At 55.5% G+C, this 24231-nt stretch overlaps 1 protein-coding gene across 1 annotated transcript in view; it reads right to left on the bottom strand.

Moving 5' to 3' along the window:
* Positions 1–6049: 6049 nt before the first annotated feature.
* Positions 6050–24231, bottom strand: part of LOC126090872 (proline-rich protein 36-like) — a 30478-nt gene continuing 12296 nt past the window's right edge. The window contains exons 2-3 of the mRNA XM_049907021.1: positions 8869–9768; positions 6050–7053 (exon numbers count right to left, since the gene is read on the bottom strand). Of these exons, the coding sequence (XP_049762978.1) occupies positions 6050–7053; positions 8869–9768 (1904 nt within the window). The remainder of the gene's footprint in view (positions 7054–8868; positions 9769–24231) is intronic.

The following is a 24231-nucleotide window of genomic DNA, read 5'->3' as shown; positions in this document are numbered from 1 at the left end:
CTATTTTACTCCACGATATATTGTCAGTTTCTACGAACTGTGACCTTTTTGGTAGGAAATCGCGAATCCATTCGCACAACTGAGAAGATATTGCATAGGCACGCAACTAGCTTAGAAGTTGCTTATGAGGAACACTGTCAAAAGCTTTCTGGAAGTCTATAAATACGGTATCAATTTCTTCCTTGTTGATAGTACTCATTACTTCGTGAGAATAACGTGCTGTTTGCGTTAAGAACGATTATTTCTGAATCTGTGTATCCTGTTTGTCAGTAAGTCGTTTTGTTCGAGGTAATTAATGATGTTCGTAGACAGGATATATTCAAGAATCCTATTGCAAATCGACTTTAGTTGAATGAGTCTGTAATTCGGCAGATTACTCCTATTTCGTATCTTGAGTTCTGGTGCTACTTGTGAAACTTTCTAGTCTTTAGGTACGGATCTGTCAACCAGCGAACCATACGGAGGTATTGCATCAGCATTGCCTAAAGATAATCTAACTGGTACAGAGGCCTTGTGTTTATTGTGCGATTTACGCTACTTCTTTACGCACACCAGGTATACCTTCTTTTGTGTTACCGCCGTTTATGGTTGCTCCTGCTGCGAAGTTTAGAAAATTTGCTTTGTCTTCCTTGGTGAAGGAATTACAGAAAACTGGGGTTAGCAACTCTGCTGTAGTCACACTATCTTCAGTAAAATCACAATTTTTATGGCATAATGAAGGTGTTGATTGAACCTGCCTCTGGAATACTTTACGCAAGACGAGAATATCATTGGGTTTTCTGCCAGATTTATAGACAGTGTTTGCTTGTATGTAAACCACAGTAAGCGATGTGCTTTATTTATATCAGTTCATAGTTCCACGATGACTCAAGAAGTGGCAACTCTATCCGAAACGTCTGATTCGAAATAACGGCAAGTTTAGAGTACGTGCAAGTAAACAGTGATAAATCCCAAAACAATTGTATTTATTTATGTGGTGTTCATGCCAGGAAAATGCATTCCAGAGACGATTTGCACGAATCTGCGAAGGTGTGAGTAAATAAAGATCATGAATATGTTTATGAAAGCAAATGCGCTCAAACGTTGTCGCTAATCTCATACATGTGAAAATTTGTTTAAGCGAGGAAACAATATTGTGTGCCTTACCACAGTTCCCATGAATTTATGTGACAGGGTGATGGCAGAAGTCTTCAGGGTCATACTTAATATCGATTACGTGCAGTAGTACACTGAGATGACTAAAAGTCATGGAATTGCGATGTGGCGAGGATTAGCGACGCCAAAGACAACTGCGTGGCTCAAATGGTTCAAATGGCTCTGAGCACTATGGGACTTAACATGTATGGTCATCAGTCCCCTAGAACTTAGAACTACTTAAACCTAACTAACCTAAGGACATCACACAACACCCAGTCATCACGGACAACTGCATGAGCGCATATACACGCGGCAGGCACAGACGAGTGAGCCACGAGGGTTTCACATGCCTACACACGTCCACACAGACTGAGACTTTAAAAATATGTGCATGCGCGAAGTGCTTCACTTAGCACGAGACTTTGGCGAAATTTACGCGAATGGCGAATAACGGATAAACATATACATTACTATTTCTTATTCGTGACCGAAAAATATTATTCGACATGCTATTTACTAACTTCTCGGGCGAGACATCGGATGACATAGTGAAAACTCCACAATATTTCATCAGCGCAACTGGCCGACATCTTCAGGTGCGACGAACACACTGCTAAGGCAGATTTTTTTCCTTTGTTGTGATTTCATTTCCCTGCCCCATATGGAGAGGGGAGGGCTGTCAGCGGCACAATTCGCCGCTCTTCAGCCGAGTGACATGACAACTAGTACAAAATGTTACATATATAAGGCCATAAAAAAGGAGAACATAAAACAGAGTAAGGGGAGAAAATGGAGGTAAAAATACATTGACGTGGAGACGTTCATGGGGGACAATTAAAAAAGTCACCAGAAAGTTAAAAAAACACAGTTGGCGATTCTTAAAACACAAGAAGACACTGAATGCACACGTGCAGGTTAAAAGTCGGCCACAGTATTAAAAACACTCCAGAACAACACACGTAAAACCCACATGGAGCACACACAATGAAGAATAAAACTGCCAGTGGGACCTGCCGAGGGAGAAGGGGCAGCAGGGGAGGCGGCGAGATGAAGAGAGTGGGGGCATAAGTGGGTACACTAAGAGGCAGGAGGCACGTGGGGCAGGAGATGAAGAGGGAAGACAAGGCAGGAGGGAGTGCAGAGACACTGAAGTGGAGCACAAGAGAGGGAGGGGGAGTAGGAGGGGAAAGCTGCTCAGGAGAATGGAGGGTGAGGAGAGGGAGCCCTGAGGAGTAGGCAGGGGGAAGATGGGGTTAGAGTTGGTAGGAAGGGTAGATGTCAGGGCAAAGCTCATCATCCAGGAGGGGTAGATGGTGGAAGTTGCATTGGGAAAGGAGGTGGAGAGTGTGCAGATGGAGAGAAGGTGGGACACAACTGTAAAGGCGCAGCAATGGGTTGTGGGTGGAGAGGAAGGCAGACACCAGGGGGTGAGGGGGATGAATGCAGCAGACAATATATAGTGTGCGGATGTGTTCGAGGAAAAGGAAAAGGTGGGGGAAGGGGATGAGGTCATAGAGGATCCGCTTGGGGGATGGAAGGCGTATGCAGAAGGCAAAAGCGGAGCACATGGCGTTCGAAGATTTGGGGGGCTTTATTGAATCGGGGAGGGCGGAAATCCAAGCTACAATGGAATAACAGATGGTAGGACGGACCAAGGATTTGTAGCTGTGAAGGATGGTGGAAGGATGCAGAACCCACGTCCAGCCGGACAGGAGTTTCAGGAGGTGGAGTCAGTTCTGAGTTTTGTTTTTGATGGTAAGGATGGCTGAAACGGGTCTGAGCACTATGGAACTTAACATCTGAGGTCATCAGTCCCCTAGAACCTAGAACAAATTAAACCTAACTAACCTAAGGACAGCTCATACATCTATGCCCGAGGCAGGATTTGAACCTGCGACCGTAACAGATGGTAAGGAGATGGGGAGTACAGGTGAGGTGGCGGCTGAGGGTGAGGCCAAGGTGTTTGAGGGTAGGAGTGAGGTGGATAGGACAGCCATAAATGGTGAGGTAGAAATCATGGAGATGGAAGGAGCGGGTGGTGTGGCCTATGATGATCGCCTGGGTCTTGGAGGGGCTGCACCAAGCAGTGAATTGGTAAAGGTGGGTTTGGATTGTACGTTGGGATCGTTGGAGGTAGGATAAAAGCCTAGGAAGGGAGTGTCATGAGCAAACTAGAGAAGGGGAACAGGTGGGGGAGGTTTGCCCATATCAGCTGTGTACAGGAGATAGAGGAGAGGGGAAAGGACAGAATTCTGGCAGATGGATAGGAAGTACAGTAGTTGGAATTGTGGATAGTCACATTGGAGGGACGATGGGCAAGGAAGGAAACAACGAGATGGGCGAAGCTGATGGGCAGAGCATAGGTTTGGAATTTGAAGAGGAGCACAGGATGCCAGACGTGGTCATAGGCGTTCTGGAGATCAAGGGAAACAGAGATAGCGGAGCGACAGGAGTTAAGTTGGAGGGAAAGAAAATTGGTAAGGTTAAGGGCAGGTGGAGGGTTTCTTGCAATTTTGGGTGAGGTGGTAATTGTACAGGTGACAGCACTGGCAGAGGTAGGACTCAGGAGGGGAATGGGATGGGTCAACAGGGTTGCAACATTTGGAAATCAGGGATCCCTGCATGAGGAGGTGGTCAATGGAGGAGGTGGACTCCATAAGTATATGCATGAGGAAAGTAGGACCAGAGAAGTTGTAAATACGGCAGGCCAAGCGGATTTCCAGATCGGTGTGGGCCTTCAGTCCCGCAAACTCCTCAGCCTCTGTGAACACAGGGCTGACATTTGCGATAACGGTGGTGAGGGTTGGCGATTGACAAGGGGGTTTGGGCTGACGAGGAGAGAAGGATGTAAGGCATGGGGCCCAAAGGTGGGTAAGGCGCCAGAGGAGATCAGTATGGAAAGGGGGAGAAGGGGACTAGATGAGAACAGAGACTCTGTGATGGATAAGTTGGGTGGTTGGTGCACTGGGGAGGTACTTCCAGATTCAAGGGTGACGGTGTGGGTATCCACGAATTTCGGATTGGGGTTGGCTAGGACAAACGTATACAGGGAGGGGTCTGGAGAGGAGGGAGGTGGGGTGGTATCCATGGTGGGGTTAGAGTGTAGTGGGGCAGGCAGTGGCTTTTTGGATGATGGAGTAGAGGAGAGGTCACCACTGAGCCGTTTGGAAGAAGTTTTCGCGGGTGTTGCCTAGAAGGAGGGATGAGAGTCTGGATGGATGGGGAGGTGGTGGGAGGCAGATCCCTCCTATGAGGCAGTAGCACTGGGTGAGAGGGTAGGCTGCTCTGTGGTGGCAACAGTGGCGCGGCGGGTGGTAACTCGGGCAGGGAAGCAGGGGTAGATGCAGGGGTAAGGATGGGGAGGGGAGAAAATGATCTCGGTTGGTGACAGGAATGGGAGGGGGCCAGGGGCAGGAGCAGGAGAAGCAGCAAGGGAAGGAGTGACATACAGGTGGGGATACATCGATAAGGAGGAGATAGAAGGGGAGGAGACCGTGAATAGGGGAAGTGGATTAAATGGGTTACTTCCAGAGGAAGCACTCCATAATTTTACAGTGGGGGCAGGTGAAGGGGAGGTGTCCAGGCAGTGCACATGGGCGACAGGAGTCGCCGAAGTAGAAAAGGAACTAAAACAGAGGGCGGCTACGGCCACTGGGCAGTGGCGAAAACCGGGAGACATTGGTGGCGGCAGCAGTAGGAGGGAGCACCGAAAGAGACGGTGGCGACGAGCACTGGCAGGCCATGGTGGCGATGAGCACCGGCGGTAGGCGGCGGCGGCGAGCAGCAGCAAGCGTCGGCGGCGGAGAGCACCAGCAGTCGGTGGCGGAAGTGACGAACACCAGAAGGTGGCGGCGGTGGCAACCACCAGCATGCGGCGGCGGCCGTGAGCACCAGCAAGCGGCCGCGGCAGCGAGAACCGGCAGGTGGCGGCGGCGGCGAGCACGGGGAGGTGGCGGCGGAGGCAGCGGCGACCACCATGGGGTGGCGGTGGCGGCAAGAACCGGCTGGCGGTTGCGGTGGCTGCAAGCACTGGCAGGCGACGGCGCAAGCGGTACCGAGCACCAGCAGGCAGGCCCTGAGCACCGGCAGGCGGTCGTGGCAGCAAGCACCTGGAGGCAGCGGCGGTGGTGAGCACTGGAAGGCGGCGGCGGCAGTGAGCACCGGCAGGCGGCAGCAGAGGCAGCAAGCATCAGCAAGTGGCGGTGAGGGTGGCGAGCACTGGCAGGCGGCTGCAGCGGCGATAATCGAGAGGCGGCGTCCGTAGTGGTGGTGAGCGCCAGCAAGCGGCGGCTGCAGCGAGCACTGTGAGGCGGCGGCTGCGGCTAGCACCGGCATTCAGCACCATGAGGCGCTGCTGGCGGGCGGCGAGCATCGGCTGGCGGTGGCAGCGGCATCAAGCACTGGCAGGCGGCGGCGCAGGCGGTACCGAGCAGCAGCAGGCGGTGGCGGCCCTGAGCACCGGCAGGCGGCCGCGGCACTGGGCACCTGGAGGCAGCGGCGGTGGTGAGCACTGGAAGGCGACGGCGACAGTGAGCACCAGCAGGCGGCCGCGGCAGCGAGCATTGGCAGGCTGTGGCGGCGGTGGCGAGCACCAGCAGGTGCTGGCATAGGAGAGCACTCGCAGGTGGTGGCGGCGGCGGCGGCGGTACCGAGCACCAACTGGCGGTGATGGCCCTGAGCACTGGCAGCCCTGAGCTGCAGCAGCGAGCACCATCAGGAAGCGGCGGCTGGCGAGCACCGGCAGGCGGTAGCAGGGTCAGCGATTACCAGCAAGTGGCGGTGGCGGTGGCGAGCACCGGCAGGCAGCGGCAGCGGCGAGCACCGAGAGGCGGCGTCGGCGGTGGTGGTGAGCACCAACAAGCGGCAGCTGCAGCGAGCACTGGGAGGCGACGGCGCTGGCAAGCACTGGCATTCAGCGGCGGCCGTGGCGATCATCTTGAGGCGGCGGCGGTGGCAAGCTCCGGCAGGTGGCGGTGGCGGTTGTGAGCACCGGCAGGCGGCGTCGGCTGTCAGCACCGGCACGTGGCCGCGGCAGCAACACGGGGAGGCGGGGGTGGTGGCGCGCACCAGCAGGCGGCAGAGGTGGTGAGCACCGGCAGGCGGCGGCGGTGGCGAGCACTGGGAGGCAGCGGCAGCGGCGGCTGCGTGCTCTGGAACGCGGTGGCGGCAGTGGCGTGTAACGGGAGGTGGCGGGGGAAATGAGCACCGGCGGGCGGCGGCGGCGGCGGCGAGCAGCAGCAGGCGGCGGCGTTGGCGAGCACCGGCAGGCGGCGGCGGTGGCGAGCACCACCAGGCGACGGCAGTGGCGGCGAGCATCAGCAAGCTGCGGCGGAGTGGGGAACAACGGCAGGCGGCGTCGGCCGTGAGCAACGGCAGGTGGCCTCAGCAGTGAGCAATGGGAGGCGACGGAGGCGGCGAGCACCGGGAGGTGGTTGCAGCGGTGGCGTGAAATGGGAGGCGGCGGTGGCATCGAGCACCGACGGGCGGTGGCGGCAGCGGCGAGCACCGGCAGGCGGCGGCGGTAGTTAGCACCAGCAGGCGGCGGCGGTGGTGGAGAGCACCAGGAGGTGTCGGCGGCTGCGTTGGCGTTTACCCGCCGGCGGCGTTTGTGAGCATCGGCTAGCGGCCGCGGCAGCCAGCACCGGCAGGTGGCGGTGGCCGTGGCGAGCACTGGCAGGCGGCGGCGGTGGAAAGCGCCGTGAGGCGGCGGTGGCTTCGAGCACCGGCAGGCGGCGGCGGCGGTGGCGGCGGGGAGCATCAGCAAGCTGTGGCGGCGCTGGGGAGCACCGGCAGGCGGCGTCGACCGTGAGCACCGGTAGGTGGCCTCAGCAGCGAGCACTGGGAGGCGGTGGCGGCGGGGAGTACCGGGAGGCGGTGTTGACGGCGAGCCCCAGCAGGCAGCAGCGGTGGTGAGCACTGGAAGGCGGCGGCGGCGACACCAGGAGGCGGCGGCGGTGGCAGTGGCGAGCACCGGCAGGCAGCGGCGCACATGAACACAAGCAGGCGGCCGCGACCATGAGCACCGGCAGGCGGCGGCGGCCATGACCACCAGCAGGCGGCCGCGGCCATGAGCACTGGCAGGCCGCCGGGGCAGCGAGAACTGGGAGGCGGCGGCGGCGGTGAGCACCTGACGGCGGCGGCGTCTGTGAGAACCGGTAGGCGGCGCTTGCATTGGTAAGCTGCAACGGCAGCGAGCACCAGAAGGCGGCGGCGAGCATCGGGAGGCGGCGGTGGTGGTGGTGCCGAACACTGGCAGACGGCGGTGGCGGCGAGTACCAGCAATCAGAGCCGGCGGCAGTGACGAGGATCGGATGGCAAGCAGAAGTGACAGTGTGCCGATGGGCGACAACCCGACAGCCACAGTCTGGGCTCTTCCACGTTTAGATACAGCTTGAGTGTAGCCCAGTCAGTGTGAGTCCATAAATACATGCATGAGGAAAGTAGGGCCAGAGAAGTTGTAAATACGGCAGGCTGAGCGGATTTCCAGTTGGGTGTGGGCCTTCAGTTCCGCCAACACCTCAGCCTCCGTGACCACAGGGCTGACATTTGCGATAACGGTGGTGAGGGTTGGCGGATGACAAGGGGGTTTGGGCTGACGAGGAGAGAAGGATGTAAGGCATGGGGCCCAAAGGAGGGTAAGGCGCCAGATGAGTTCGGTATGGAAAGAGAGAGAGAGGGGGGTACTAGATCAGAACAGAGACTCTGTGAGGGAGAAGTTGGGTGGTTGGTGCACTGGGGAAGTACTTCCAGATTCCAAGGGTGAGGGTGTGGGTATCTAGGAATTCTGGATTGGTGTTGGCTAGGACAAAGGTATTCACGGAGGGGGCTGTAGAGGAGGGAGGTGGGGTGGTATCCATGGTGGGGTCAGAGGGTAGTGGGGCAGGCAGTGACTTTTTGGATGATGGAGTAGAGGAGAGGTCGCCACTGAGCCGTTTGGAAGAAGTTTTCGTGGGTGTTGCCTAGAAGGAGGGATGAGAGTCTGGATGGATGGGGAGGGGGTAGGAGGCAGATCCCTCCTGTGAGGCAGTAGCACTGGGTGAGAGGTTAGGCTGCTCTGTGGTGTCAACTGTGGCGTGGCGGGTGGTAACTCAGGCAGGGAATCAGGGGTAGATACTGGGGGAAGGGTGGGGAGGGGGGAAAGTGATCTCGGTGTGTAACTGGAATGGGAGGGGGCAAGGGCAGGAGCAGGAGCAGCAGCAGGGGAAGATGTGACATACAGGTGGGGAGGAGACAGAAGGAGAGGAGACCGTAAATAGGGGAAGTGGATTAAATGGGTTACTTCCAGAGGAAGCACTCCATGATGTTACAGTGTGGGGGCAGGTGACGGGGAGGTGAAGATGATGTTGGTACCGGGGGTGTCCATCATTGCAGGCAGTGCACATGGGCGACAGGAGTCGCCGAAGTAGAAAAGGAACTAAAACAGAGTGCGGCTACAACCACTGGGCAGTGGCGAAAACCAGGAGACGTTGGTGGCGGCAGCAGTAGGAGGGAACACCGAAAGAGACGGTGGCGGCGAGCACTGGCAGGCCATGGTGGTGATGAGCACCGGCGGTCGGCGGCGGCGGCGAGCAGCAGCAAGCGTCGGCGGCGGCAAGCACCAGCATGCGGTGGCGGCAGAGACGAGCACCAGAAGGTGGCGGTGGTGGCGAGCACCAGCAGGCGGCGGCGGCTGTGAGCACCGGCAAGCGGAGGCGGCAGCGAGAACCGGCAGGTGGCGGCGGCGGCGAGCACGGGGAGGTGGCGGCGGAGGCGGCGGCGACCACCATGGGGCGGCGGTGACGGCGAGCACCGGCTGGCGGTGGCGGCGGACGCAAGCACTGGCAGGCGGCAGCGAAGGCGGTACCGAGCACCAGCAGGCAGTGGCGGCCCTGAGCACCGGCAGGTGGTCGTGACAGCAAGCACCTGGAGACAGCGGCGGTGGTGAGCACTGTGAGCCGGCGGCGGCAGTGAGCACCAGCAGGCGGCCGCGCAGCAAGCACTGGCACGCAGTGGCGGCGGTGGCGAGCACTGGCAGGCGGTAGAATGGAGAACACTGGCAGGTGGTGGCGGCGGCGGCGGTACCGAGCACCGACAGGCGGTAGTGGCCCTGAGCACTGGCAGTCGGCTGCAGCAGTGAGCACCAACAGGCAGCGGCGGCTGGCGAGCACCGGCAGGCGTCGTCAGGGGCAGCAAGCATCAGCAAGTGGTGGTGAGGGTGGCAAGCACCGGCAGGCGGCCGCAGCGGCGAGCATCGAGAGGCGGCGTCCGTGGTGGTGGAGAGCACCAGCAAGCGGTGGCTGGAGCGAGCACTGGGAGGCAGCGGCTGTGGCAAGCACGTGCATTCAGCGGCGGCAGTGGCGATCACGTTGAGGAGGGGGCGGCGGCGATCACCAGCAGGTGGCGGTGGCTGTTGCGAGCACGGGGAGGCGTCGGCGTTGGCGAGCACCTGCAGGCGGCAGCGGTTTCCGCGAACGTTAGCAAGCTGCGGCGGATTGGGGAGCACCGGCAGGTGGCGTCGGCCGTGAGCACTGGCAGGTGGCCTCAGTAGTGAACACTGGGAGGCAGAGGCGGCGGCGAGCACCGGGAGGCGGCGGTGGCGGCTAGCCCCGTCAAGCAGCGGCGGTAGTGAGCTCTGGAAGGCGGCGGCGTGCACTAGGAAGTGGAGGCGGCAAAGGCGGCGAGCACCAGCAGGCGCTTACTGTGTCGAGCACCGTGAGGCGGCGGTGGCGGCGACAGCGACCACTGACAAGCAGCGGCGATACTGCACACCGGCAGGCGGTTGCGGCGGTGAGCACGGGGAGGCGACGGTGGCGGCACGCACCAGCAGCCAGCTGAGGCGATGAGCACCGCAGGCGGCGGTGGCGGCGAGCACCAGGAGCCGGTGGCGGCGGCGAGCACCGGGAGGCGTTTTTTTTTTTAAAAAAAATCTTTATTTATTAACCCAATGTCATACATAATTAACCCACCACCTGAAATCATTAGTGGGTCGAACTTAGCTACAATTTACATTTAGCAGCAAATTCTTTATCTATTATATTTTACTATTAGTATTAACTACAGGAAGTTAGTTCAATCTACGAGTTTTTACATTATCTATAGGTATCTATGTGGAAAACTATTAGGCAATCACACTATCAACTATACTCTACTTTCCTACTAATAACTACTTCCTGCAGCGTTACAGGTGTGCCAGAATGTACTATAAACCTACTATTTTGTGGCCATGCCCACCGAGCTAACCCCAGTGGGCGTGCCCCTGGCACTAGGCTGGCCTTCCAACAATCGCTGCAGGTCTAAGAAAAAACATTTCCTACAATCTACTTCTACAATTATAGTAATAATTAATATGAGTCATAATCGGTGTGCTTTAGTCCTAGCCGGTATGGTCGCACCCTCCCCCTGATCCTGGATGCGTCGGATCCCGATCGTCATTGACGGTCGGCCAGTACGCACCCTGGCGGAATGGGATGATGCGTTATGTCGAGAAAATTTGGATCCTATCTACTCTATCTCCCTTCTGTATTCTCTTAGGATCTTGGCAGATACCTCGCCAGCCAGTTTATTAATAATAGTGAAGGTGGTAGCGTCCCTAATGAGATGAAAAGTGTCTGTATTAGGTAATGAATTTCGTAAGTCCATTGCAACGTCGTCGAAAAGCGGACACTCATAGACCACATGATCCGGTGTGCCCAGTTCGGCACCACAGTCACACGACGGTGTCGCCCTTTTCCCGAATCGGCAAAGATATGCCGGGTACGGGCCATGCCCAGTGAGGAAGTGCAGCAGTCCCTTACTTGGTTGGAAGTGTTTCATCTGTAGCCTTTCCTGAACATTTGGTAGTAGTTGGTGCGTTCTTCTTCCGGTCTCTTCCCCGTCCCAAATTTCCTACCAAAGTTCCATTCCCCTTCTTTTAATTGTAATTTTGTCCCCCACTCTGACCCCCATTATATCCATAGTTTTTTCAATTTCCCCTTTTTTACCCAATACCATGCAGCCTGCTCCCTGATTTTTACATCAAGGGGGCATAGACCCATGAGTATTAATAATGCTCCCCCAGGCGTCGTTCTATATGCCCCCACTGATCGAAGTATCATGTTTCGCTGCACTCTCCGCACGGCCACGGCAGGAACGACCCTCGTGAGCCTGCGGGCCCAGACCCCGGACCCGTAGCCCACGATGGAAACTAGAATGGTGTTATGGTACAATTTAATGAGATTTGGTGGAAGATGAAATCGTCTATGGCCGATGTTGATGAGGATATTTAACACTTCTAATGCCCTATGTGTAGTTGCCTCGATATGTCTGGCAAAACTCCATTTTTCATCTAATATTACCCCTAAGTATCGAGCTTCTCGACGACAAATGACTTGCGTGCCATCCATCCTAACTGTTGGGTTCCTGACCAATTGGCCCTTTAAGAGTAGATAAGTGGATTTGTTAGGTGCAATTTTTTGTTTAGTTCTTTGGCACCATTGTGAGAGTAGTGTCATAGTTCTGTCTGTCTTCGGTTCCAGTTCCTCTCGGCTCCGACCGCCAACCAGCAGGAGGAGGTCATCAGCGTAAGCTATCACCTCTAGCACATCTGCACAGCTCTCCAAGGTCTCAAGGAGAGGCTCCATATTGATATCCCAAAAGAGTGGCCCCAGGACAGAGCCCTGTGGACACCCCTTTGTTATCTTCTTGCCCACTCTTCCGCTAGGGGATGATAGCCAGACCTCCCTGTCCACGCAATAGCTCCTAAGACAGCCATATAGCGGCCCTGGGCACTCCTTCTCTCGCAAGCGAGAGAAAAGCGAAGGCCACCACAGGTTGTCAAAGGAGCCACTGATGTCCACCATGATGCCAACTATGTACTTATGTGTGGACGACCCGCAGACCTCAGCCGCCATGGCAATTGCGTCAGACGCAGAACGCCCCGGCCTAAAGCCAAACTGCCTGCTGCTCATTCCACAAAGCACTCGGTGTGCCATCAGCCTGTCAGCCAGCAGCCTCTCCAGCAATTTTCCCAACAGATCCAACAGACAAATGGGTCTGTAGGACTTAACCTCTTTTGGATCCTTATCCTGTCCCTTTTTAGTTATTACAACGTTTGCTTGTTTCCAGATGGTAGGAAACTTTTTGAGGCTTAGGGCCTCGTTGTAGATTCTCGATAGAGGTGCTACTAGTTGAGGAGCAAGGTATTGCACCACCTCCGCGATAATGCCGTCTGGTCCTGGGGCCTTTCCTCTCTTAAGTGCTTTAATGTGCTCCGCCACCTCATTCTCCGAAAAAGGGTACACCAAGGTGTTGTTTTGGTACTCTTCTAGTTGAGCTTGCCTAATTAGGCCTTGTTCTTCCGTGTCCTCATTTTCCATGTCATCCGGAAGTAGGGACCGGAGAAGGACTTCAGCAGTTTCCTGCCACGTCCCTGTCATCCGATTCCCATCCCGGATGGTTGATAGTACCATAGGTGACCTAATTTTTTCTCTGACTATTTTATATGGAATACCCCAGGGATCTATAGCCAATTGGCTTTGAACATACTTTTCCCAGCTTGCTAGCCTAACCCTTTTGAGCTCCTTCTGGAACTCCTCCTTGGCATTCCTATAAATTCCCAGCCATCTCTGTTTTTCTTCCCAGACGACACTTCGCTGGTAGTACCTCCTTGCCCTCCTGACCGACTGACGCATCTGCCCTAGTTCAGCTGACCATGGTGCGGGAGAGGCCGCGACAGCCCTCCTCCTGGTTGGTACTGCAGCCTTTACCGCTCTCGTGATGGCACTAACCAGTTCTACAGCATGCCTGTCGACGTCTTCGTCAACCTCTGGCCATGTTGGGGGAACAAACTCTCCTGCAAGGCGCTCCCAATCAGTTTTATTATAGTTTAATTGAAATTCCCACCCTATGTCCCAGTGGCATTCCCTATCTGTAAGCTCGAAAGTTATTAAGTTATGGTCAATTGTTGTTACCTGGTCTCTTACTTTCCAATTATTCAGATGACCAGCAAAATTAGGTGACACTAAAGTTATATCTATGTTAGTTCCTTCTCCTCCTCCGCCTGTGTAGGTGGGGGGATTCCCGGCTCTGTTTGCGACCAAGTACTGTAAAGACATTATTGTTTCCTCCATCTTCTCCCCTCTGCCGTCCCGGGTGCCACTGTACCACAGGGGGGACTTCGCATTGGCATCTGCCACCACCACTATCTTTCTGCCTCTTAGTGCTGTTGTAATTCTTGAGAGTTGGTCTAGATATGCCTCGATGTCCTCGCCATATTGGTAGTACATATTGACTAAGTGAATGACCCCAACTGGAGTCTGGAATTCAGTTACGATGCAGTGCTCATTCGAGAAATGGGCGAGCACTGTGACTCGTATAGCTTTATTTAAGACTATAGTGGTGGTTTTAGGATCGTTCCCAAATGATATTATTTGCCAGTTAACACTAGCGAAAGCTATGTTCCCCGCAAGAGAGTATGGCTCCTGTAGACAGAGTACGTCGAGACTCGTCTCCTCCACCACCCTTCGTAGCTCCTGCATGACTAATCGACTATTATGTGCGATGAGTTGTCCTATTTCTATCTTAATTGTCATGGGAAATACGTATGTACGTATTGCTCTGGAAAGGTCTTCCTCCAGTCAAAAGCTATCCTTCCGTTGGCTAGGACAGCCTGCTTGTAAATTTCGTTTAGGTCGAATTTTTCATTCCTCCTTTGAAAAACCTTTTGAACAAGGTCACGCAGGGCGCCAAAGTCAGTGGGGAGATCCATTGTCTTTAACTGTATCCTATCGACAGCCTCCACGGCCGAGAAGGTGACTTTACGTCCGTACTTTAGTCCCACCCGCACTATATGCCTCAAAGCTGTGGTCAAGACAGCCGGCTCCTCCAGACGTGAAAGTTGTAGAGCATGTTCTAGATTGGGATAGATCCTGATGGGATCTACCTCTAGACGTCTAACTGGCGGTTGGTCACAGGTAGGTGTTACTATTGTGCTACTAATCGTGTTGACTTGGACTGGTCCTTCGGATGTGGAGCTATTTTTAATTTTGCCCGCTATTGCAGGACGCCTAACTATGGGTGCCCGATCTTCTGGCGGTCTCATGTTCCGGAGGGAGGGGAGAGCGGTAACTTCCCGTTCAAACAGATCCGTCTGGACGGACACATCTACCATGCTTGTTCGTTCTATTTTACTTCCTTCAACGAAGGTTAAGAATTGCCTAAATTTGGCAGCCCTAGCCGCGTCCCTACGCCTCTTCCCCGGAGACTTCCTTTTTGGCATCCTGCTCACAGCTCCAATTTCAGCCATAATCTATTCTTGAAATTAGTCTCTGCTCCAACATCCTGTAAGTTGGGCAATTCCTACCTGAGGCAGTGCAGGTCTTCTTGCCTCTTTTTGTACATGGAATGCAGATACCTGATTTTGTACAATTTTTTCTTATGTGATCTTCCGCTCCACATCTGGAGCAAGCCGGCTTCCTGTCACAGTATTTGTGGATGTGATCTAGATCTCCACAATTGTGGCAGCGAGGCACCACCAAGTAGTCCCTAACGTTGATAGCATGAAACCCAATGTATATCCTTCCCATTGACGTAAGCTTTTTCCACATAGATCCTGTTACTTCTGCTACATGATGTACTGTCTGCTTGTCCCTAGGTCCTGTCTTGAATTTTAATTTGAAATCATTTTTAAATTGTTCATCAGTCATGTTATCGAAATTTTGATTCCTAATCGTGTTACATAATTCATTATTATCCATCGTAACCGGCACATCATACAGGATTACGAGCGGATTCCTTTTCTTTGGGGGTTCGCACCTAACCGCCTTACACAAGTTTTGATTATTTAGGATCTTATTTTTATCATCTTCAGTCGCTATGTCCACAAATTACTACGTTTTTAGTTGCCTTTACTTTATTCACTTTTATTTTATCCTTAACTGGGTTGACTACAGTCGTGAAAATTTCTTGAACCTTTTTTTATATCTTGGCCGGGCAGGGGTCTTAAAAAGACCGCCGTGTCCGGCTTTTGTGCCACTTTGGCTATGGTCTCTCTAGTTGTTTGGGACTTGGGGCAGCCTGAGCTACCACACCTGCCCAAGTCCTAGCTGGCTGTCTTCTGAGAGTAAAATTTTCTCTTTGCAACTCCACCACTCGCCCCTCAAGCCTTGCATGAGCAATGGCCCAGGAGGCAAGTTCATTCTTTATGGCCAAGATGGCGGTTTGACTAATCTTTCCATTTTTTACATTGGACTCCAACAGCTGTGTAATTCTGTTGTGTCTCTCAGTCACACTCTCGTCAATATTCTCCGTTTGCCCCGATGGATCGGGAGCAGAAAGCATCGAAGCTCTCGCAGAAGCACACGATTCGCTTGTCTCAGGTTCGGCCATGATTGACAAGCGAAATAAAAAAGGGTTGGAAGCCCGTCTCTTACCCCGGACCGGCTCCTCTGGCATGGGGGGGGGGGGGGACTAGAATGCAGCTCGCCCACCAACCTCGTCCCTAGGTCAAGGGCATCCCTAAGCCGTCGAGTTCAGTACACCGTTGCCAGTGTCCTGGTCTCCTTCAGTGGCCTCGTCATCGTCGATTTCTCCCAGTGTTCATCGGCAAGTGCACCCCGCACTCCAGAGAAGCGGATGCACTTCTCGTCCTTCGCCTTCTACTAGCCCGAGCTCCCACCTACAGGCCAGGGGACCCGCTCCTACTCAGGTGGCGGGCCGGTCGCCCAGTCGTTCGACGGTCTGGACCCAGCTAACCTGGCCCAGGCGATGTCACCACCCCCTGGGTTTGGCAGAACACGCCCCGGTTACCCACGGGCGCGACGAAGCGCACTTGCCGACTCGCGCCGAGGTTCCACGCCGACAAACGAGGTCGCCGGCATGCAGAGCACCAGCTGGTATTGTGGCCTGCGGAAAATAAGGAGGGACAGATGGATTGTCCCTCAGACACAGCTCCCCCTGTGCCATGCACCCTTCGCTTTCGCCTCGGGTTGGGGGAGTTTAACGTCCTACCTTGATGGGAGTTTAACGTCCTGCCTTTGCGTTTGCTGCGGTGGCATGAAATGGGAGGCGGCGGCGGCATCGAGCACCGGCGGGCGGTAGCGACAGCGGCGATCACCGGCAGGCGGCGGCGGTGGCGAGCACCAGCAGGCGGCAGCGGTGGTGGCGAGCACCAGGAGATGTCAGCGGCAGCGTTGCCGATTACCGGCAGGCGGCGGCGGCCGTGAGCATCGGCTAGCGGCCGCTGCAGCCAGCAGCGGCAGGTGGCGGCAGCGCTGGCGAGCAATGGCAGCTGGCGGCGGCGGCGAGCACCGTGAGGCGGCGGTGGCTACGAGCACCGACTGCTGGCGGTGGCGAGAATCAGCAAGCTGCGGCGGCGGAGGGGAGCACCGGCAGGCGGCGTCGGCCATGAGCACCGGCAGGTAGCCTCAGCAGTGAGCAACGGGAGTCGGTGGTAGCGGCGAGTACCGGGAGGCAGCGGTGGTGGCGAGCCCCAGCAGGCAGCGGTGGCGGTGAGCACTGGAAGGCAGCGGCTGTGGAGACACCAGGAGGCGGCGGCGGCGGCGGCGGTGAGCACCGGCAGGTGGCGACTGCATCGAGCACCGTGCAGCGGCGGCGGCGGCGACACCAGGAGGCGGCGGTGGCGGCGGCAGTGGCGGTGAGCACCGGCAGGGGCGGCGGTGGAGAGAACCGGAAGGCGGTGGGGCGGCGAGATCCGGGAGGCATCGGCGGCGGTGGCGAACACTGGTAGGCAGCGACGGCGGTGGTGGCGATCACCGGGAGGCGGCGGAAGCCATGACCACCTGCATGCGGCCGCAGCCGTGAGCACCGGCAGGCAGCCGTGGCAGTGAGCACTGGAAGGCGGTGGTGGCGGCGTGCACCTGAAGGCGGCCGCGGCGGTGAGCACTAGTAGGCGGCGCTGGCAACGGTGAGCACCAGTAGGCTGCAACAGCGGGGAGCCCTGGAAGCCGGCGGCGAGCATCGGGAGGCGGCGGTGGTGGCAGTGGCGAGCACTGGCAGGCGGCGGTGGCGGCGAGCACAAGTAAGTGGAGCCAGCGGCAGTGGCGAGGATCGGATGGCGAGCAGAAGTGACGGCGTGCCGATGGGCGACAACACGACAGTCACAGGCTGGGTTCTTCCACGTTGAAGATACACCTTTAGTGTAGCCCAGTCAGTGTGAGTCCATAAATATATGCATGAGGAAAGTAAGGCCAGAGAAGTTGTAAATACGGCAGGCCGAGCGGATTTTCAGTTTGGTGTGGGCCTTCAGTTCCGCCAAAATCTCAGCCTCTGTGACCACAGGGCTTACTTTTGTGATAACGGTGGTGAGGGTCAGTGGACGACAAGGGGTTTGGGCTGACGAGGAGAGAAGTATGTAAGGCATGGGGCCCAAAGGTGCGTAAGGTGCCAGAGAAGTTCAGTATGGAAAGAGGGAGAGGGTGACTAGATCAGAACAGAGACTCTGTGAGGGAGAAGTTGGGTGGTTGGTTTCCTGGGGATGTACTTCTAGATTCCAAGGGTGAGGATGTGGGTATCCAGGAATTTCGGATCGGGGTTGGCTAGGACAAAGGTATACAGGGAGTGGGCTGGAGAGGAGGGAGGTGGGGTGGTATCCATGGCGGGGTCAGAGGGCAGTGGGGCATTCAGTGCCTTTTAGGATGATGGAGTAGAAGAGAGGTCGCCACTGAGCCGTTTGGAAGACGTTTTGGCGGGTGTTGCCTGGACGGAGGGATGAGGGTCTCGATGGATGGGGAGGTGGTGGGAGGTAGATCCCTCCTGTGAGGCAGTAGCACTGGGTGAGAGGGTAGGCTGTTCTGTGGTGGCGACTGTGGTGTGCGGGTGCACCGGGAGGCAGTGGCGGCAGTGGCTTGCAACGGGAGGCGGCTTCTGCATCGAACACCAGCGGGCGGCAGCGGCGGCGGCGGGCGCAGCGTTGGTGATCACCGGCAGTCGGCGGCGATGGCGAGCACGAGCAGGCAGGGGCGTTGGTGGCTAGCATCAGCAAGCTGCGGCGGAGTGGGGAGCACCGACAGGCGGCTTCGGCCGTGAACTCCGGCAGGTGGCATCAGCAGTGAGCACTGGGTGGCAGCGGCGGCGGCGAGCACGGAGGGGCAGCAGTGGCGGCGAGCCCCGGTAGGCAGCGGCGGCAGTGAACTCTGGAAGGCGGCGGCAGCGGCATGCACTAGGAGGCGACGGCGGCGAAGGCGGCGAGCACCGACAGGAGGCGGTGGTACTGAGCACCGGCAGGCAGCTGCGGCGGTGAACACAGGGAGGCAGCGGTGGCGGCGCACACCAGCAGGCGGCGTAGAGGGTGAGCACCGGCAGACGGCGGTAGCGGCGAGAACTGGGCATCGCGGCAGCGAGTAGCGGGAGGCGGCGGCGGCGGCGAGCACCTGAAGGCGGCGGTGGCGGTGAGCACCAGTAGGCGGCGGCGGGCATCGGGAGGTGGCGGTGGTGGCAAAGGCGAGCACAGTCAGGCGGCGGTGGCAGCGAGCACCAGCAATCGGAGCCCCCGGCGGTGGCGAGGATCAGATGGTGAGCAGAAGTGACGGCGTGCAGATGGGCGACAACACGACAGTCACAGTCTGGGCTCTTCCACGTTAGAGATACACCTTGAGTGTAGCCCAGTCAGTGTGAGTCCATAAATATATGCATGAGGAAAGTCTGGACAGAGAAGTTGTAAATATGGCAGGCCGAGCGGATTTCCAGTTCAGTGTGAGCCTTCAGTTCTGCCAACGCCTCAGCCTCCGTGACCACAGGGATTACTTTTGTGATAAAGGTGGTGAGGGTCGGCGGACGATAAGTGGTTTGGGCTGACGAGGAGAGAAGGATGTAAGGTATGGCGCCCAAAGTTGGTTAAGGTGCCAGAGGAGATCAGTATGGAAAGAGGGAGAGGGGGACTAGATCAGAACAGTGTCTTTGTGAGGGATTAGTTGGGTGGTTGGTGCACTGGGGACATACTTTCAGATTCCAAGGGTGAGGGTGTGGGTATCTAGGAATTCTGGATTGGTGTTGGCTAGGACAAAGGTATTCACGGAGGGGGCTGTAGAGGAGGGAGGTGGGGTGGTATCCATGGCGGGGTCAGAGGGTAGTGGGGCTGGCAGTGGCTTTTTGGTTGATGGAGTAGAGGAGAGGTCACCACTGAGCCATTTGGAAAAAGTTTTGGCGGGTGTTGCCTGGAAGGAGGGATGAGGGTCTGGATGGATGGGGAGGTGGTGGGAGGCAGATCCCTCCTGTGAGGCAGTAGCACTGGGTGAGAGGGTGGGCTGTTCTGTGGTGGCGACTGTGGTGTGGTGGGTGGTAACTCAGGCAGGGAAGCAGGGGAAGATGCAGGGGGAAGGATGGGGAGGGCAGAAAGTCATCTTGGTGTGCGACAGGAATGGGAGGTGGGCAGGGGCAGGAGCAGGAGCAGCAGCAGGGCAAGGAGTGACATACAGGTGGGGATACATCGATGAGGAGGAGATAGAATGGGAGGAGACCGTGAATAGGGGAAGTGGAAGAGATGGGTTACTCCCAGAGGAAGCACTCCATGATGTTACAGTGGGGGCAGGTGAAGGGGAGGTGTAGATGATGTTGGTAGCGGGCGTGCCCATCATTGCAGGCAGTACACATGGGCGACAGGAGTCACCGAAGTACAAAAGAAACAAAAACAGAGGGCTGCGACGACCACTGGGCAGCGGCGAACACCGGGAGACGTTGGTGGCGGCAGCAGTAGCAGGGAGCACCGAGAGACATGGTGGCGGCGAGCACCAGCAGGCAGTGGTGGCGACGAGCACCGGCAGTCGGCCGTGGCGGCGAGCACCGACGATTGGCGGTGGCGACAGTGGCAGGCGGCGGCGGCCGTGAGCCCTGCAAGCAGATGCGGCAGCGAGAACCGGCAGGTGGCGGCGGCGGCGAGCACGGGGTGGCGGCGGCGTCAGTGAGCACCAAGAGGCGGCGGTGGCGGCGAGCGCCGGCAGGCGGTGGCTGCGGCGGCAAGCACTTGCATTCAGCGGCGGCGGTGCCGATCACCTTGAGGCGGGGGTGGCGGCGACCACCGGTAGGTGGCGGTGGGGGTTGCGAGCATAGGCAGGCGGCGTCGGCTGTGAGCACGGGGAGGCGGCAGTGGCGGCGCGCACCAGCAGGCGGCGGAGGCGGTGAGCACCGGCAGGCGGCGGCGACGGCGAGCACCGGGAGGCGGCGGCGGCGGCGGCGGCGAACACCAGAAGGCGTCGGTGGTGATGGAGAGCACCGGGAGGTGTCGGCGGCAGCGTTGGCGATTACCGGCAGGTGGCGGCGGCCGTGAGCTTCTGCTAGCGGCCGCGGCAGGCAGCACTGGCAGGTGGCGGCGGAGGTGGCGAGCACTGGCAGGCGGCGGCGGCGGCAAGCATCGTGAGGCGGCAGTGGCGGCGAGCAACGGCAGGCGGCGGCAGCGGCGGTGAGCATCAGCAAGCTGCAGCGGCGGTGGGGAGCACCAGCAGGCGGCGTCGGCCATGAGCACCGGCAGGTGGCCTCAGCAGTGAGCACTGGGTGGCGGTGGCGTTGGCGAATACCAGGAGGCGGTGGTGGCGGCGAGCCCCCGCAGGCAGCACTGTAAGGCGGCGGTGGCGGCGACACCAGGAGGCGGCGGTGGCGGCGGCGGCGGCGGCGGCGGCGGCGAGCTCCGGCAGGCGGTGGTGGCGGTTAGCACTGGTAGGCGGCGCCGGCATTGGTGGGCACCAGTAGGATGCGAAGGCGGCGATCACTGGAAGGCGGCGGCGAGCATCGGGAGGCGGCGGTGGTGGCGGTGGCGAGCACTGTCAGGCGGAGGTGGCGGCGAGTTCCAGGAAGCGGAGTCGGCGGTGGTGGTGAGGATTGGATGGCTAGCAGAAGTGACGGCGTGCAGATGGGCGACAACGCGACAGTCACAGTTTTGGCTCTTCCACGTTGAAGATACACCTTGAGTGTAGCCCAGTGTGAGTTGTCGATCAGGAAGTGAGGGAATCCAACCCTCGAATGCTAAGGCAGGACCTGAGCCCCTTATTTATGCCAGCTTCAGGCAGGAAGTGCGCATGGGTGGAGGCACCAAATTCGGTGGCCAATAGCGACGATATCAACCGATAACTGGAAGGACAGCAACGCCACCTACAGGATGAAGAACCAAAGACTTCTGCATATGCGAGGAAGCAGCTGCTGTTGCTCTGCGTTACCATAGGCCGCCCCAGCAAGCAAAAATGCGCGACTGTGTAGGCGCGTGACTATCCTCCCATTGTCAACAGAATATTTATGTTGCTGGCGAATCGTCATCCGTCGTATGACCAATAGTACTCCTCTCTGTTCGATGCGACTTCAATAAGGCCACTGCTGGATTCCAAGCTGTTCTGAGCTGAAAGCCCATGTCTCTGTTTACAAGATTCGTTGAGCTACGTATTTCCACAGCTTCCTTAGTAACACTGTCCCAGTACGAACTCGTCGATGCGAGAATTTTGGTGTGTTGATAATTCATAGAATGACCTGTACTGAGACAATGCTTGTCCACTGCAGACTTCTCTGGTTGCTCCAGACGAGTGTAGCGTCGGTGTTCAGTACATCTCTCTTCTACAGTGCGATGAGTTTGACCGATGTCCGACATGCCGCAACTACAAGGAATATCTTAAACACCGGGACTTCTTAGGCCAAGGCTGTCTTGAGATGAACCAAAGAGAGCTCTGAAGTTTGCCGGCAGACGAAACACACTTTTAACTTTATGCCTCTTCAATAATCTTCCTACTTTTGAAGAGACACCGCCGATGTATGGCAAGATGACCATTCCCCTTTGTTCTTCGCCTTCTTCCAGTTCATCATGTTTGGAAACCCGCTTCGGGTGTAAGGCACGGCGAATCTCCCGTTCGGAGTATCCATTTTGTTGGAAAGTGGTACGCAGATGGAGTAGGTCTTTGAATAAGCTGGCTGAGTCTAATATGGCTCATGCTCTGTGAAACAACGTCCTAAGTATGCCACTTCGTTGCGAAGGATGGTGACAGCTTGTGGCCTGTAAGTATAAGTCCGCGTGAGTTGGTTTACAGTACACTGCGTGACCTAATGTGCCATCTTCTTTTCTCTCTACCAACTCGTCCAGGAATGGAAGTTCGCCGTTTTTCTCCGTCTCCATAGTGAACTTGATGTTGGGATGAAGCGAGTTAAGATGCCCAAGAAATACATTTAGCAATGCAGTGCCCTGAGGCCAGATAACAAAAGTGTCGTCCACATATCGCCAAAAATACGTAGGTTTCAAATCCGACGACTGGAGTGCTCTCTCCTCGAAGTCTTCCGTGAAAAGATTAGCCACAATGGGTCCTTTGTCTCGTCCGAGAACCATATATACAACATGTCCATCGGGAAAGCCTCAAGCAACAGGAATGAAATTTGCTTCTTTTAAATCAGTTTTCAGAAGAAGTTATTTTTTCATACACCTCATCAGACGCTTCTTTGATTTACGGAGATTTACCAATCTACACATGCAACACATTCTTGAATTCGCCTTTAATCATGACTTCGGTGTTTGACTTTCAGATCATAACCACCTTCAGCAAAAATTCTGAAATCATAATTTCCGCTGTAGTTTTTGGCAAAGAGTCCGTTGTGCTTCCACTTTAATTTCACTTCTCAAATCGCATTCCTAATAAAATCTTTTTGGAGCATAATGTCATGCGAGACTCGTGACCTGATTTCTTTGACATTTTCTTTGGCTATTATATGTTTGAAGTTTGTTGTAAGCCTCCTTTGGTCATGATCAGCTAAAAAGGTCGACTACTTGTTTTTACATCATGGGTAAGACTTTGCTGCAATAATTGCAGTTGGAACAGAAATCTGAAAAACCCTCTTACAATCGTGTCTTGACATTTTCACGATGCCCAAGTTGCAAGTAAACTGCAGTATTGTGAACTCGTTTGTATACTCAAATATAGTGTCGCTTCCGAAATTTTTGAATATCAAAGTTCTACACAGTTGCATAGACGAATGTCAGGTGAAAAAACTATTCGGTATTTTCACTCACAGTTTATTCTAAAGCACTTTAGATGACTGAACGTCGAGCAGCATTCCATAAAAGTCTTAGGAGACTTTAGTATAAAATTCTGGTGATGTTAATCGTTAGGAACCACTGAGTTACTACTTGGATCACTCATTTTATGGCACTACAAGTACAGGAGAGAGGCATACCCGATAGTGTTATCAATCCAAGAAGGTTGTTGAAGATTGAGAATTTTTGTCAGCTGCATTCTCGTCCTTGGCTTCTTACGTAGAGTTCTTGCGCCATGTTAGCAATTGGAAGGGAGAAGTATTGGCAGGTGCAGAGACAGATGAAAGAAGTCGAGTTGTTAGTTAAGTAAGGGTGTAACACAGTAGGCGGTTTGTCTTTGGCAGCCAATAAAAATAACGTGCATTGCAGCCCACATACTGGGTTGCTGCGACAACCAGTTAGCTCCGCTCTGCCAATTGTCAGCAGGTTGTCTCGTAGAGACCTTACGTAGCTGCGTTCAGTGTCCATGCAATCGTCGACGTAGCCAGACCTTCCTTCCAACCTGAAACAAATTTCGTGATGGCATTCAACGGCTTGTAATACTTAGGACAATTTCCAGTTCTGGAGGGACGTACAATATGTCCCCAAATTTATAGTCATCTCCTTCTGGCAGGTTATTTTGTAAAACACAGCATACATTCATTTCGGTAGTAGCAAATTCATTTCTAAAATCTATTGGATGATGAAATATTCTCCGTTCTCCATTTATTTGCCACAGTGTGTACTGTTAACCGCCTAGTACGAGACAGCCGGTTATTAAGGGTTCAATTATTTCTTTTTTAAACTCCTTCCATCATAATGACATATTAAATTTACAGATATACCGAATCTTTCGTCTCCGACAATGATGCCCACCATCGGAACTGCCTTGTTTGGTATGGGGATTTTCCCTGATATTTGTAAGTTTTTACTAACGAGATTTTAATGCAAAGCTGATTCTTAAAAATAGACAAGTCAATATGTTTTCCGCATGCTCCATCATCTATGTAAGTGAGTATATCATCATCAGCCCATAAAGCAAGTAAAACGACAGAAAAATAATTTTTATAAGTATAGTAAAGTACGTTTGTTGTGAGAAAAAAGGTATAACTTAATCCACGTCCATCTCACTCGGGCTGATCGGT

The sequence above is a fragment of the Schistocerca cancellata genome, chromosome 1 (genome assembly GCF_023864275.1).
Source record: "Schistocerca cancellata isolate TAMUIC-IGC-003103 chromosome 1, iqSchCanc2.1, whole genome shotgun sequence".
Taxonomy (NCBI): domain Eukaryota; kingdom Metazoa; phylum Arthropoda; class Insecta; order Orthoptera; family Acrididae; genus Schistocerca; species Schistocerca cancellata.
This window is presented reverse-complemented; position numbering and strand designations above follow the sequence as displayed.